The sequence below is a fragment of the Embiotoca jacksoni genome, unplaced genomic scaffold (genome assembly GCF_022577435.1).
Source record: "Embiotoca jacksoni isolate LCO1_2020_lvr unplaced genomic scaffold, fEmbJac1.0.p SCAF_38, whole genome shotgun sequence".
In the NCBI taxonomy this organism is placed as follows: domain Eukaryota; kingdom Metazoa; phylum Chordata; class Actinopteri; family Embiotocidae; genus Embiotoca; species Embiotoca jacksoni.
Window position 1 is genome coordinate 3,086,659 of NW_027185390.1, and position 13,320 is coordinate 3,099,978.

Genomic DNA, 13,320 nt, shown 5'->3' on the forward strand with positions numbered 1-13,320 from the left:
CTTGTCAGCGCTGAGGCTGACAAAGAAATGCCCACGAGCGAGTGTGACAGTTGCAGATATCCGCACGTGGGTGCGCGGGAGATGGAGGCAGGTGAAATGGGATGTTTGCTTCAGGATTTGAACCGCCTGACCTCCCAACCTCGACTGCGCAGTCTCTTCTGGAGACGCGTGGCTTGGCAGGAAGTCGTTGGCTCGGTATGAGCTTCCTGCCTGTCTGAAATAAAAAAATAGAAAAACACTTTGCAGGGAGAGAGAGTTTTGGGGCCGCAGAGTTCAGCGCCTCACTCTCCACAGGACGGAGATCGGATATCCTCCCCTCTTGTCGGGAAGCTATTTGACGCTTGCTGTAAGCTATTGATATTACAGCGTGTGAGGGACAAGACGAGGGGAAATACCGGGATTTGGAGTCTCGTGTTTGGAATGACTGGTTTGGCGAGGGGACTCATTTAAAAGTGGTTCGTCGACACTTTTAGTCTAAAGGACATCCCGGTTTAGTCACTAAATTAAAGCGACGCCGTAAAACGTAACAAACAAATTAACACGATACGAATTAAACGTTGAAATCATGAGCGACAAAACAACAACTTGCCCGATTTCGATACGGTCCCGGGTTTTACTTGGTCTGGCATGACTTGATGTTGGATCTTTCTTTATGACAAGCCGGTCAGTCAGTTTATGACTTTATGAAAGAAGCTACGATTACAATTTGACACTTTCCTGCGTCATTTAAAGTGACAGTAAAAGTCAGAGCAAAAATTCTTTATGATTACAAAGAAGCCTTTCCTGAATCTATAAAATACTTGTACTTTATAAAATATGAATCTATATTGTTATCATTCTTGCATGGCTAGAACAAATATGATATCATATTTTTTAGGTTGTGTGAGATGTAATTTGTGGAAATAATAGAAGTTAAGACAAAGTTGTACCTCTTTAAATAAACTCATTTATTTCTGTTCGGTTGCTATCTATAATTAATACAGACAAAAGCAATACTCAACTACCAGAATTTATAAATCATTATAATCATCTCTTGTGAGCATCACAATAAACAGTATATTGAACTATGTACAATGGAAGACGACGACACATTCAAACTTGAATCAATCGAAGATCAATCTGCAAAGAAGAATCCGTCCGTGGACACAGAAACGGGGGGAAAGCGCTTTTTTAGACATGTCAAGAAATGAAAGTTCCCAGCGATGAAAAACAAAAACACTTGGCAGAAAGAGAAATGTACAAGGAGCGAAACAGCTCCTGCTCATCACAAAAAGAAAAAAAATACTAATAAATCAATGCAGTGTTACATTTGGTTCCACAGTTGTAAACTAGATTTTTTTTTTTTCATGTCACTATTGCATATGCCATTAGGTAAAGTGTGTCGACAAGGCAAAGAGATCTCTATAATAAAATAGACAAAGATAATTTTTTTTCCATATAGTCACAGAGGCTGTGAGGGAGAAAAGCTTACAATACACTGTACAACCCCAAAGCAAAATAAAAACATTTAAAAGTCGGTAGCCAAAGTCTTTACACGGGAATATCATTGCAACATAGATCAAATCTAAGTACTCTATGTATATTCAATAGATTGATTTTGTTTTTTTTTAGTTAAACTCTCTCTATGTACACAATATACACATTCAAGACACTGACGATAAATAGATACTCCAATATTACTCAAACTCTTGTCAAAACCATTTGCACATTATTTTCCGCGGTGTTCAGCGATACATTCAAGACTTGGTCAGAAGTGTTACAATCTACCGTACACTAAAGGGGTTGTGAGCCAGCTGGAGTCGGCACAGTGGACGACACGAGGACCGCAGTCAGGACGCGGATTAAAAAAGTGCTTTCCGATAATGTCGAGAAAACAAAATACACCGGCGGCCATTTCCAGAGGCTCTCGGGAGGCGGCAGACGATTTAAAAAAAAAAAAAAAAAAAAGTCTGTTTAGGGTTCGCTCGGACAAATTAAAACAAGACTCTGAAGAAGAAATAAAGTATTCTTTCTGACAAATTTGTCAGAAATATAACACTTTTTTTGTTACCACGTGTGTCTGCTGACTTGATTTCTCTTTCCAGGATCACCCTGTAAGTTAGTCTCGCTTTAACTTGTGACGTTACATAATTCTCTTTTTTTTCATACCGTCTGCCATGTAATGATATTTTCCAGACAGATGATTCTCCAGCGAGCCTCCACGATGGTGCCAGATGTGGCTGTGGGCCTCTCTATTATTTCCTTGACTCCGGCGCTCGCTGGCTGACCACAACCCACCCTCCCCCTACCCGCCCCAACCTCGGCAGTTTCTGTTGCCGCCCCCTACCCCCCGCCCCCCACCCACCCACCCCACTCATCCGTTATCACCTCAACTAGACAATTGTACAGTCAAACGATATCACAGCAGGCTGTAGGTTTGAAGGTAGGAGTGTGTGAGGTTTTCAGGCTCAAGTGACTGAGGAACTGCGGGAGGTACAGTGCATTCAGATGCCCGGCTGTTTGTGGGGGGTCTGAGCCGAGTTATAAAAAGACATGCGTAACTCTTAAAAGACATTTAGAGAAATATATTTCCTTTAAGTCCAGCGCTTTTGATTGGACAAAAAAATAAACTAGGTTAGAATGGATAAGAAATTAGTACTTAAGAAAATACTTTAATATCAATACAATAAAATCCGATCTGGAGCAGCCCCACCGTACTGTACATTTTCTGAAATAATATATTTGAATGGTAAACTAGGCATTTTTACTTTCCACGAGAGAATAACAATATAGAGATGTAGGTCCAAACAAACATACCATAATAGAATATTTATCGCTTATTTCATAGAAAACATAAGGACAGTATAGACATTAAGGCATTGGGTAGGTCTTATCAGACATTCATCATCCAAAAATAAATATAATATCTAATCTACATATAGTTAAATATACTCAGTGTACCTTGGTGTCCTCGGACCCCCGGGCCTTTTTCTATAGCAGGTTTCATTGCTCACTGGCATACCTGTTGGTCGATCTTTGTCTCGGAACACGCAGGCATCCATACAAACTCCCCTCAAGTAAATAAATAGTATCTGGGTGCCATTGCAGCTCTGTTATTGTCTGACTATCTTTGCTTCTGTGCTTGTGCCAAAATGTGGGTCACAGGAGAAATGGCCTCTAAAAGTGCAGGGAAACAACATCCGCCCGCCCGCCCATCCACACACACACACACACACACACACACACACACACACACACCTGTCCCGCCATCGGCAAATTCATAACATGCATAGATGGTGACCTGTTTTGTTTCCTTAGTGTGTGTTTGTGACGCTGCGTGTCCAGACAGTCTCTTAGGGCCTAAAAGCCCAGTGGAAGGGCAGAGTTGTTGTTGTTGTTGTTGTTGTTGTTTCGAGCAGCAGGTCAGTCAAGACGCCAAGTTTCAAGACGACAAATGAATCCTTCAGTCTGGAAGAGATGAAAATATAAGAGAGAAAAAAAAAAGGGAGTTAATGGAAATAGGAAACAATTTAAAAACTCTTTTCAGAAGTTAACTCACGAGATTTCATAACAGGGAACTCGGCCGGGACGCAAACGGTCGCTGTCGGAGGTTCGTTCCTGTTAAAAGGGAGATTTGTTTTTTTTCCCTCCCAGCTGCTCAATAGAGAATTGTTGGGTTCCTCCGTATGATGGTAAAGACTTTACCGTTCAGATCGTACAACGATTCACCAAATCCCGTTCCGTTCAAAACACGTTCCGTTCTCCTTCGCTTAAAAACACGCCCGCATCATTTATTACTCAAACAGAAACGACTAAACCCGGAGTCTGATCACTTTCCCCACAAACAACACTGGCGCCAATTAGGCGGACCTTTGAGACAGCGGACACGGGAGGTTTGAGAGAACAGAGCGTTACGTGTACTGTACAGCGTGAACTCATTCACAGACTCAGATTAGTGTTTTGGTGGCACAATAACAAGCAGACGCTGGGGAAAAACAGCTTAAACAGCGAGAACAGCGAGTGCTGGACACCGCGGCGAGTCAGGAATTCATTATTGTGCCCCCCAAACAAACATTTGTGTCAAAGCATCGTCGCAGTGATATTTCCTCCTCGTTACAATTTAAAATGTGCGTTTGTTTGTTTGTCTGTGGTGGGTCTTCGTCATTTTCTCTGTGTGTGTGTGTGTGTGTGTGTGTGTGTGTGTGTGTGTGGGAGGGGGCTGTTCCACGACGGTCGTAATTACATAATCTGGGTTGTAGAGCGAGCGATGGGGGTTGAGGGGAGGAGGGGGGCGGGGGGGGGGTTTCTCCTGTCGAGCTGCCGTGTTGCTATGGACACACGCCGAGCAACGGAGGAGCGTCTACAGGCAGGATGCGTCTTTGATATTGCGCGCGCGCGCGCACACACACACACACACACACACACACACACACACACCGCGTTGACGTTGCAGCAGATATTGATGGCTACGTCGGGTGTTTCATCGTGAGACGCAGCGGGAAGGATTTACTCGAAGGGACGGAGAGGACGAGCACCCCCCCCCCCCCCTTTTTAGGGGACGATAACTCGTCTTCCCAAAAAAGCCAAAAAGGCGGACGAGCTCGAGTGCGCGCGGCTGTTTTTCTTAGTTGATGAAAAGTTGCCATTTTTGGAGCCGTCGTCCAGCGATCACGTGAAGAAACACGATCTGCGGCCTCTCGGCGGCGTTTCCCTTTATAGACGACCACATTTAGATCCTTCAAAAGATGTATTTGACGCACTAAAACGACGGACAGGACGGAGACCGAATCCAAAGAGAAGTCCTCCAATCTTATAAAATGCACGATCAAAACGTCAACATGGACACGGTTGGATTTGAAAGTGCTCACTTCCAACATTTGGACACCAAACACACGCCCGCACCTTGGCGTTACGTATTCCCCAGCTGCTGTCCGTGGAGTAGCCGCCGGCACTCCATGATCTAACACCCCCCCCCACCCCTCCACCCCTCCACCCCACCTCGGCCCCGTCTAATCTCGCCTGCAGAGGGCTGTAATCTCATCTGGAGCCGTGGCTGGCTAAATGTGGGGAACGCTGGCCACGCAGTTATCTAGCAGCTAGCGCTTCTGTCTGGAACATCCCGGCCTAGTTTAGCCCCCCCCCCCCCCCCCCCCCCCTCCTCCCCTCCTCTTCCTCCCTGAGCCGTGGCACACACACACACACATACACACACACACACACACACACACACATACGCACACGCGCGCGCGCTGCTGCCTGGAAACTCTGACACAGGAGCCCGTGGTGTTACGTGTGCATGTTGGTTTTCTATATATCATGTAACACGGCATTTTCTGGATTTCCTGCCTCGGCTAGTCGCACCGCTTTGTTTTATGTTCTCGGCTTCAATGCAGCTCTGACGTGTGTGTGTGTGTGTGTGTGTGTGTGTGTAAATAAGCGATTTAGCAGCTGGTGTGTGTGCAGGGATGCAGCAGGAACAGATCGGACAATCAGGCTGATGGGTACAAATCAGGTGTCACCTTTTTACGAGTGATTCCACGAAGGCGGCAGAACAAAAAAGGTGCCACGTTAGAAACGTGGCAACGGAGCCACGTGTTGAGTTGCTGCAGCTTCTGCAGAGGAGGACGCGGTTCAATGCGGCCGTCGTGTACACACGAATCACGTACTTACGCGCAACGATTATTAAAATGAAGACGCGTTTGTTTTTGTTTCCCCCCCCCCCCGTCATCTTTCCCATGATGCATCTCATGAACGCCCTTGCGCTCATCTCGTGACCCCCCCACCCCCCCCCCCCCCCACACACACACACACACACACTTTGGCAAACCGCTCCTGCCTCCGCCGGGCTCGTCTGCTGATCGCGCTCAGAGCGAGTTAGGGATGCATGGCTGTGCAACCTGACCTCTTTCGCTCCCTGCCTCCCTCCTCTTCCTCCCCCATCTCCCCCCACACACGTCACCCCTTATGACATCAACATCAGCGGGGATGCGTGCGTGTGTGTGTGTGTGTGTGTGTGTGTGTGAGTAGCACGCATCCACACACGACACGCTCGCGGTGCATTTTTCTACCGATGGCATCACTCGCTGCACAACTTTACTGAATGGCGTCCGGGGAGGAAGCGGGATTTGAGTCGATGGACGCCGCGGATGTCTGTAATCTGGCTGACAAATCACACACACACAGATACACAGACACACACACACACACACACACACACACACACTCTCGCTCGCCGCTGTTGGTCGTGCTCTCTGCAGCCTGTGGGTGCGGCAGATGGCGGGCCGTCATTAGTGAGTGGGGGGGAGGGGGTGGAGGGGCTAAGGGGGGTGGAGGGGTGAGGGGGGGGGGGGTAGGTAGAAAGTGCACTAGGGAGAGACACATAGCAGCATGTATATGTTTACATGCAGATCTTGCGTGCATGAGGAAGAGGAAAATCGGTGTAATGAGAGTGTTTGCATGTGTGTGAGGAATCGGGCAGGGTGGCAGGTGTTTATCACCCCCCCCCCCCCACCACACACACACACACACACACACACACACTCCAACAAAACTCTTGCCCTCCGGAGAGTGGCCATCTGCCACGAGCACTCAGGAGGGACTTGCGTTGTCACAGCGGGGGAGGTGTGGGTGTGGGTGTGGGGGGGGCTCACCCTTTTTTCACCCATTTATCCCCTTTACTCGACTTGATGTTCGGCCCTGCAGTACGAGTGATCTCGAGGCGCGTTGGATTGTCAGGAGCCGGTCGTCGCCGTCAGAAAAAAGGTATTAGTCAAACGAGGGAGGTGGAAACGGAGACGGCTGACTTGGCTAATCTGGGTCTGGTACAGAACATCCACCCGGCTGAGCCGCGGCGAGCCGGTGGCCCGACGAGGAGCCGCAGACTGCCGGCTCAGGTTGTGGGGCGGAGGTAAACCCACCGCCTCCCGACGTGTCACATGGGCCGGCCCCGCTGACGGAAGCAAGAGGTAGACAAAACTCCTGACCGTGCATGCCGGCCATCTGAGATGACTCTAGGTGGAGAGCACGCACAAAAAGAAACTCCTACCCAGCCTTCAGAGGCTTTACAGTACGGCCCCCGGGGGAGGGGGGGGGGTGTTTGTTAACTGGAAGCACGGCAGTCACGTTTCTCACCCAAAAGGGGGGATGTCACATGGGTCAGGGGGCCCAACGCTAAATTCCTCAGGGCGGTCGGGGGGGGGAGGGCCGCCGACTTTGATCCTGACAAACAGAAAGAGCCAAACTCCATCTCTCCGACAAAAGCAGCGGCGGTGTTTGGCTGCAGCGGAGATTTTTTTTTTTTTTTTTTTTTGGGTCCCACTTTGACCTCCTTCACCCCGTGCTTCGCCACACGGCGCTCGGTAAACAAGCGATCGGCTCCTGCTCTCCCAGAATGCACCTTGGTGGAAAAATGGAGGGGGCCCTCGCCAATGAGTTTGTTTGCTGCTTCAAAAAAACAAAAAACAACAACAAAGCCCCTTCCCTACTGAGCATACAAGGCTCCATCTCATCCCCCCCCCCACTTGTCTTACTTGTGCTAAGTGAACAGCCTAATGAGGCACAAGGGCAGCGGAGTGCACGTGCCATCCTGCTCCATTATGCACGCGTTCACTCGCTCAACCCACAAACAGCCAGTCGAGCTTGGAAAACTAAACAGCTCTCTCTCTGCGAGCACACACACACACACACACACACACACACACACATCTCTCCCAAGTGTTCACGGATGCAGGCTACACCGCTGGAAATAAAAAAAATTTAAAAAAATCCCAGAGAGGAAAAACTGCTCTGCGTGAGTACGTGCCGGACTCCACATGTATGTGCGTGACTCCCCCACCCAACCCACTCAGATGAAGACCAACAGGCATGTCGTTAGTAGTGGAGCTCAACAGATTCATACGTGGGCTGATATCGGCCATAAGACATGTATCGGGTACATGTTATGTTATATGTTGTACGTAAAAATAAAAACAAAGTGCAGGATATTTTTTTTTTTTTTTTGTGTGTGATATTTTCTCCACAAATTGAAACTTCCGACAGTTTAAAAGGAAGACCTGCTTGGAAATGACAGCAAACAAACAATCTTAAAGTTTAGTGGAACAATATGAACAAAATCCAGTACCTGTCGGGCTCGAGTTAATCGCCGTTTTAGTTTTGTCAAAATTCCCCAAAAATGTCGCAAACAAGTTCAAAAGAAAGCCTGAAATGAGGCACTTCGAGGAACAAACCGGATTTTCCGTCGTCTGTCGCCACCTTCCTCTTTATTTACCGAAGCATCACCGACTCTACAAACACCAATAACTTCCGTTTTTCTGTCCCGTGTGCTAAAAAAAAAAAATGAAACCCTCTCTCACACACACACACACACACACACACACACACACACACACACACACGGGAGCCTTGTGGTGAAATAAAAGCCGCTTTCTATTCAAATGACCCCTAGAAAGGCCCCCGGGGGACAAAAAAACAGCCCCCCCCCCCAAGCAACTTTTTCAAACCAGCTCAGCCAGGAATGCAGACCGTGACATCCAGTTACCTGATGGCTGCATAGCAACTCGCCTGCTTTGTTGTGCACCCCCCCCCCCCCCCTCACTCCCTCCCCTCCCCTCCATCTCTGCCTGCAAGGACACAATACCCACTTGTGCTGGGCCTCAGGAGCACATGTCCAGTGTCCAAACTTGAAGTTCGGACTTCTCCTCGTATTACACCCGTCCCGTGCTGTCCCCCCTGCGCCACACAGCCTAGTTTTTGGTTTTCGCGTGGGTATTCTGGGATGGCGGGACGGTGGGAATGAGGGGGTCTGTGGAGGTCATATTGATCTGCAACACATCCTAATGCCTACCCAACTGAAAAACAACAGCCCGGAAAGGCCCTCGGGCTCCGAGTGACATTACAACTGACAGGAAGCCCCGGCCATCGCTCCCGTGGCGTCACGAAAAAACAAGGCACAGGGAACCCAATGTTAAACAACTATTTGACCCATTAAAGCCTTCATACTCATAAAAAAATAAATATCTAATCTGTTATTTCCGTTCATTTCTGAAAGACTTTCTTTCATTTACAAGCGTTGGTGGACTTTTTAAGGTATTTTTGGGGCGTCTGCAGCTCTGCAATCCCCATCGGCAGGGAGGCAGCGTCCTGCTCTGTCACGGTGCTTGTTTACTTCGCAGCCCTCAGCCTGGTCACGTTTCATAGCAGCCTCGTGGTGCATTCACGTGTCGCAGGGAAACACCGGGATCGCTCTCTGTTAAGGATCTTGAAGAAATTTTTTTAAAAAAGCACCGAAATTAATTCAATGAATGGCTGTTTTTTGCTCGGACATCCGACGGCGCTCTGATGTTTAACTACAATAGTAAATTGTAGAACAGGCAACACTCGTGAGAAAATCAGACGTAGGAGCTCAGGAGGAGTCCCCGAAGGCAACGCCGGCACCACCTACTCGTGTACTTTGAAATCCACAGAGCCAGTTTGAATTTGAATCTTGAGGAAATGCGAGTTTGCCAAAGCCCTTGTTGTTCTTCCTCTCCTAATTGACTCTATTCATGCTCCCCTCTGTTAAAAAACCAGGACCACCTGCAGGGCTTTAAAATGTTTTAGTTCAATTATTCAGCAGCAACACATCTGACATAAACCTCAACCCACCTTTGGCAGTGGTTGCAGCCTCCTTGAATCCCAAACAGACATATGGCGAGCTGTGTAATCCATTGATACCCCCTTTGCAGCTGCTGGTGGGTTTGAAGCCAACCAGGTCCTCGCATTTCTCCACGTCCCTGTTGTCCAGCAGGTTCAAGGCAATGTAGTTGAGTCCGTTGGGGTAGCCGGCTGAGCTCTGCCGGTTCACGGGGCTGCCGTACTCGTCGTCGGAGCCCTCGCTGCTCCGGGACGAGATGTTCTCCACCGAGCTGTGCCGCTTCACCGCGTCGCCGCGGGCGAAGGAAGGGAAGACCGGGGTCACGGTGGCGGTGGAGGAGAAGGTTTCGGAGCTGTGGCGCCGCCGTCCCTGCGGGTTGGCCCGGATCACCTTGGCAGAGCAGTCCGGGTCCACCGTGGGGGAAGAGGCGGCGCCGAGCAAGAAGACCCCGATGTGTTCTGGGACGCCCTGGTCCTCCAGAGAGAGCGTCCTGTCCCTGCTACTCTGGCTGCTGGAAAACAGGGTTTCAACAATCATTTTTTTAAAATTATTTATAGAGAAATAAGCAAAAAAAACAAAAACAACAATCTAAAACCTTTATTTACTTCATTTTTCCATTCAACTTGTAGTAAACCTTTAAAATCCCTATCTGCTTTTTGTTAATGAAACTCAATCAAGTCTGTTCTTGCTGTAACTCAGTGATAGTTTGTTTCGCTTTGATTGTGCTCCATCATACCCAGGCTGTAGAAATAAACGATACCAAACTGCCAACAGACACGCACATACCTGGCCGTGTTGTGAGGAACGAGCTGCGGGGGCGAGCTCGTCATCGCGAACGTCATCTCCGTGTAGTCGTTTTTCACCTCGTCGCGGAGGCCCCGAGAGCCTTTCTCACCATCCGCGCGGTACACTGCGTCCTCCTCCTCCGAGCAGGGGCACGTGGCCAGCTCCGGGAGCGCGTCCAAGCGCTTGGCGGGAGCGTCGGCCTCTTTGGGTGAGCGCGAGCCCAGCTCGAGGTTTATGTAGTCTGTCAGAGACGACCTTCCGGGGCCCCCGCCGCTGGAGCCCAGCGACGAAGACCGGCTCTCCGTGGACACGGTGGAGGGCAGGGAGAATCTGGCGCTGCTGAATTCGATGTTGATGTACTCCCCGGGGCTCCGGGGCTCTCCGGGGAGAGGGTGCTCATTCATGCTCGGCAGCGTCCTCAGGGTGTCCAGATAGAGCCTGTTGGGCCGTCCCAGCCTCCCCCTGTAGGGCGGGGTCTCTGCTCGGCCGTGTCTGACCGGGGAGGGGACCGACGGGCTCAGCGGGGAGGTTTGAGCTGCGCTGGGCTGCATCACCGAGTAGTAGTCCGACTCCCCGACCCGCTGCCTCAAACTGTGAGGGCTCATCAACACGTACTGGCCGCCGTCCTCGTTCTTGGAGACCTGAAGTTTGGCGGGTAGCGTGTGGGAGCCGGTCTGGTAGGCCGGTCTTACCGACGTGGGTTCACCAGCCAGCGGGCCCGGGTAGTAATCGGGCGGGGTCTGGAGCGGAGGTGGGTTTCCGGGCGACATGTTCATGTACTCGCCGTGTCTGTCCGGGCTCTCGATGGAAGACTTGGAGCCGTACCACATCCTCATGTAGCCGTTGTCCTCCAGAGAGCTGCTGCAGGGGGAGTTGGTCTTGTAGCCCCCGCCGGCAGCCGCCTGCGGATGCACCCGAGGGTTCACGATCTGCTTGGGTGCGGAGACGCACATGGGGCTCATGGGCACGTAGTTGTCGGCCTTGCCAGACTGAGGCGCTACGCCCGGCGTCATTGGCATGTAGCCGTCGTCGCAGAGGTTGCTGCTGGAGCTCCTGGACGAACCGATTTCGATGTCGCCGTAGTCCTCGGGGTAGGACACTTTGGGCGAGGCCGAGTTGGAGTTCTGTCCGTGGGACATCCTCGTGAGCGTGTACTCGTCCAGGGAGGCGGAGGAGAGCGGCGCCGCCGCCCTCTGTTGCCGCGGCGTCGTGAGGGAGTGCGTTCGCTTCCTGTAGTCCTTGTCAAAAGCTAAACCGTCACATCCGCCGGCGGACCTGCAGCCGTTGGCTCCCTCCATGCTCATGTAACCGCAGGGGTCGCTGATGTCGCGGGATGGAGGCGTGCTGGACAGGGAGTCGGGGGTGTCGCTGCGGGTCAGGGAGAGGAACCTGGGTTCGCCCGGGCTGCAGCTGTAATCGTCGCACAGCATGAAGCCGGTGTCGCTGAGGGAGCCGGAGATGGAGGCGCTGCAGCTGAAGGGCCGCCTGGCTTTGTCCGGAGTGGAAACACCAGCCCCCCCTCTGGGAGACATGCTGATGGGGCTGGAGGCGGCGGGAGGGGAGTTGGACATCGGCATCGACCGGCTGTGATGGAGGTTGCAGGAGGACTCCAGCATCCTGCAGGTGCGCCCGCTGCTCAGGGTGTGGGACCTGCAGAGGTGGTTCCCGGAGTTGGGACTGGTGGGGCTCCCGTTCACAGATATGGACGTGGACACGGGCCGGGTCACGCTCCCGTCTCCCTCGCTGGCCGTTCTAATCCGACAGGACGTGAACTTCCTCCCCGGGGACGTGGCCGCCATGCTGTCCGTTCTGGATCTCCTCACCAGGCCGGTCTGACTGGGGGGGAGGTTGTTGAGGTTGCGTCGCGTGGGCACGGAGATGGGGTTGGTACTGGCCGACTGGCTCTTGCTCCTCGGCCTGAACTCGGACAGCTCCTTCATGGCCTTCATGGCCTCCAGGATGGTCTCGTGGATGTTCTGCGCCACCACGGAGTCCTCCGCCTGCATCCAGAACTCCCCCGGTCCCGTGACCGCGGACCGGCCCACCTCTATGAAGAAGAAGCTGTCCGAGTGGCCGCATCTCCGGATGTTCATGAGCTGTAAACTGACAGCAGCTGTTTCAGAGTTCAGTTTGACAAAGCTGATGGTCCGGCTGGACAAACACAGCCGGTACACTCCGGTGAGGTTCTTGATCTGACCCAAGCCTTTGGATTTCAAGTTGACCTGCCATACCTCCTTGTAGGCGGGAGTTGCGGGACTAAGGAGCCCGTAGCTGGACTCTTCAAAGCCCACTAGAGAGGACGTGGAAGCGGGGCTGTCGTACACTTTCCCCTCCGCTATCAAGTCAGTCAAAACCGTGAACCAGCTCTCCTGCTCCTGCTCGTTGTCCGCGGCCACAGCGAAGTACTCGTCCTTGGTGTAGAGGGCGATGAGGTGCTTGTGTTTGGCGTCGGCCCGTTTGTTTACGCACAGACAGGAGTCCAAAGTTATGACCCGTTTGGCGGCGGACTTGTTTCTCCATTTCTTCTCGCTCTCGTAGTACTCCAGGCGCGCAGGGCAGCGCTCGGTGAGCTCGCGGAGCACGAAGAAGCGCCGGTGTCCGTGCTTCTGCTTCCTCAAGTAGCCGCACTTCTTCACCCCGTTCGTAGATAACAGTTGTCCTCCCGTCGCCGGCGGACTGGCCATTTCTCAACCGCTTCTCTTTTCAAGACCAGATCGGCAAAGTCCGTTCTTTAAAAAAAAGAAAAAAAAAAAAAAGATATTTTAACAGCAAAAACTTAAAAAAAAAAAAAAAAGCCGTTTTTTTTAAAAAAAATTCTTTTTTATTTATTTATTCCATAGCAGACGGCGATGAACGCGTCCGCTCTCAGCCACGGTGGAAGCAACAGTGCAGAGGGAGAGGACCAGGCACTGATCTGATCACGG

At 51.2% G+C, this 13,320-nt stretch overlaps 1 protein-coding gene across 2 annotated transcripts; it reads right to left on the bottom strand.

Moving 5' to 3' along the window:
• Positions 1-2,354: 2,354 nt before the first annotated feature.
• LOC138208460 (insulin receptor substrate 2-like) lies at positions 2,355-13,320 on the bottom strand. Of its 2 annotated transcripts, none has more exons than XM_069166335.1 (3): positions 10,397-13,320; positions 9,622-10,118; positions 2,355-3,447 (listed from the first exon to the last, which is right to left on the bottom strand). In XM_069166335.1, the coding sequence occupies exons 1-3, from the start codon at positions 13,078-13,080 to the stop codon at positions 3,443-3,445; spliced, it is 3,186 nt and encodes a 1,061-aa protein (XP_069022436.1). In that variant the 5' UTR covers positions 13,081-13,320; the 3' UTR covers positions 2,355-3,442. The 2 variants fall into 2 exon arrangements, with proteins under 2 accessions (XP_069022436.1, XP_069022434.1); XM_069166333.1 differs by having other exon boundaries at positions 9,622-10,121.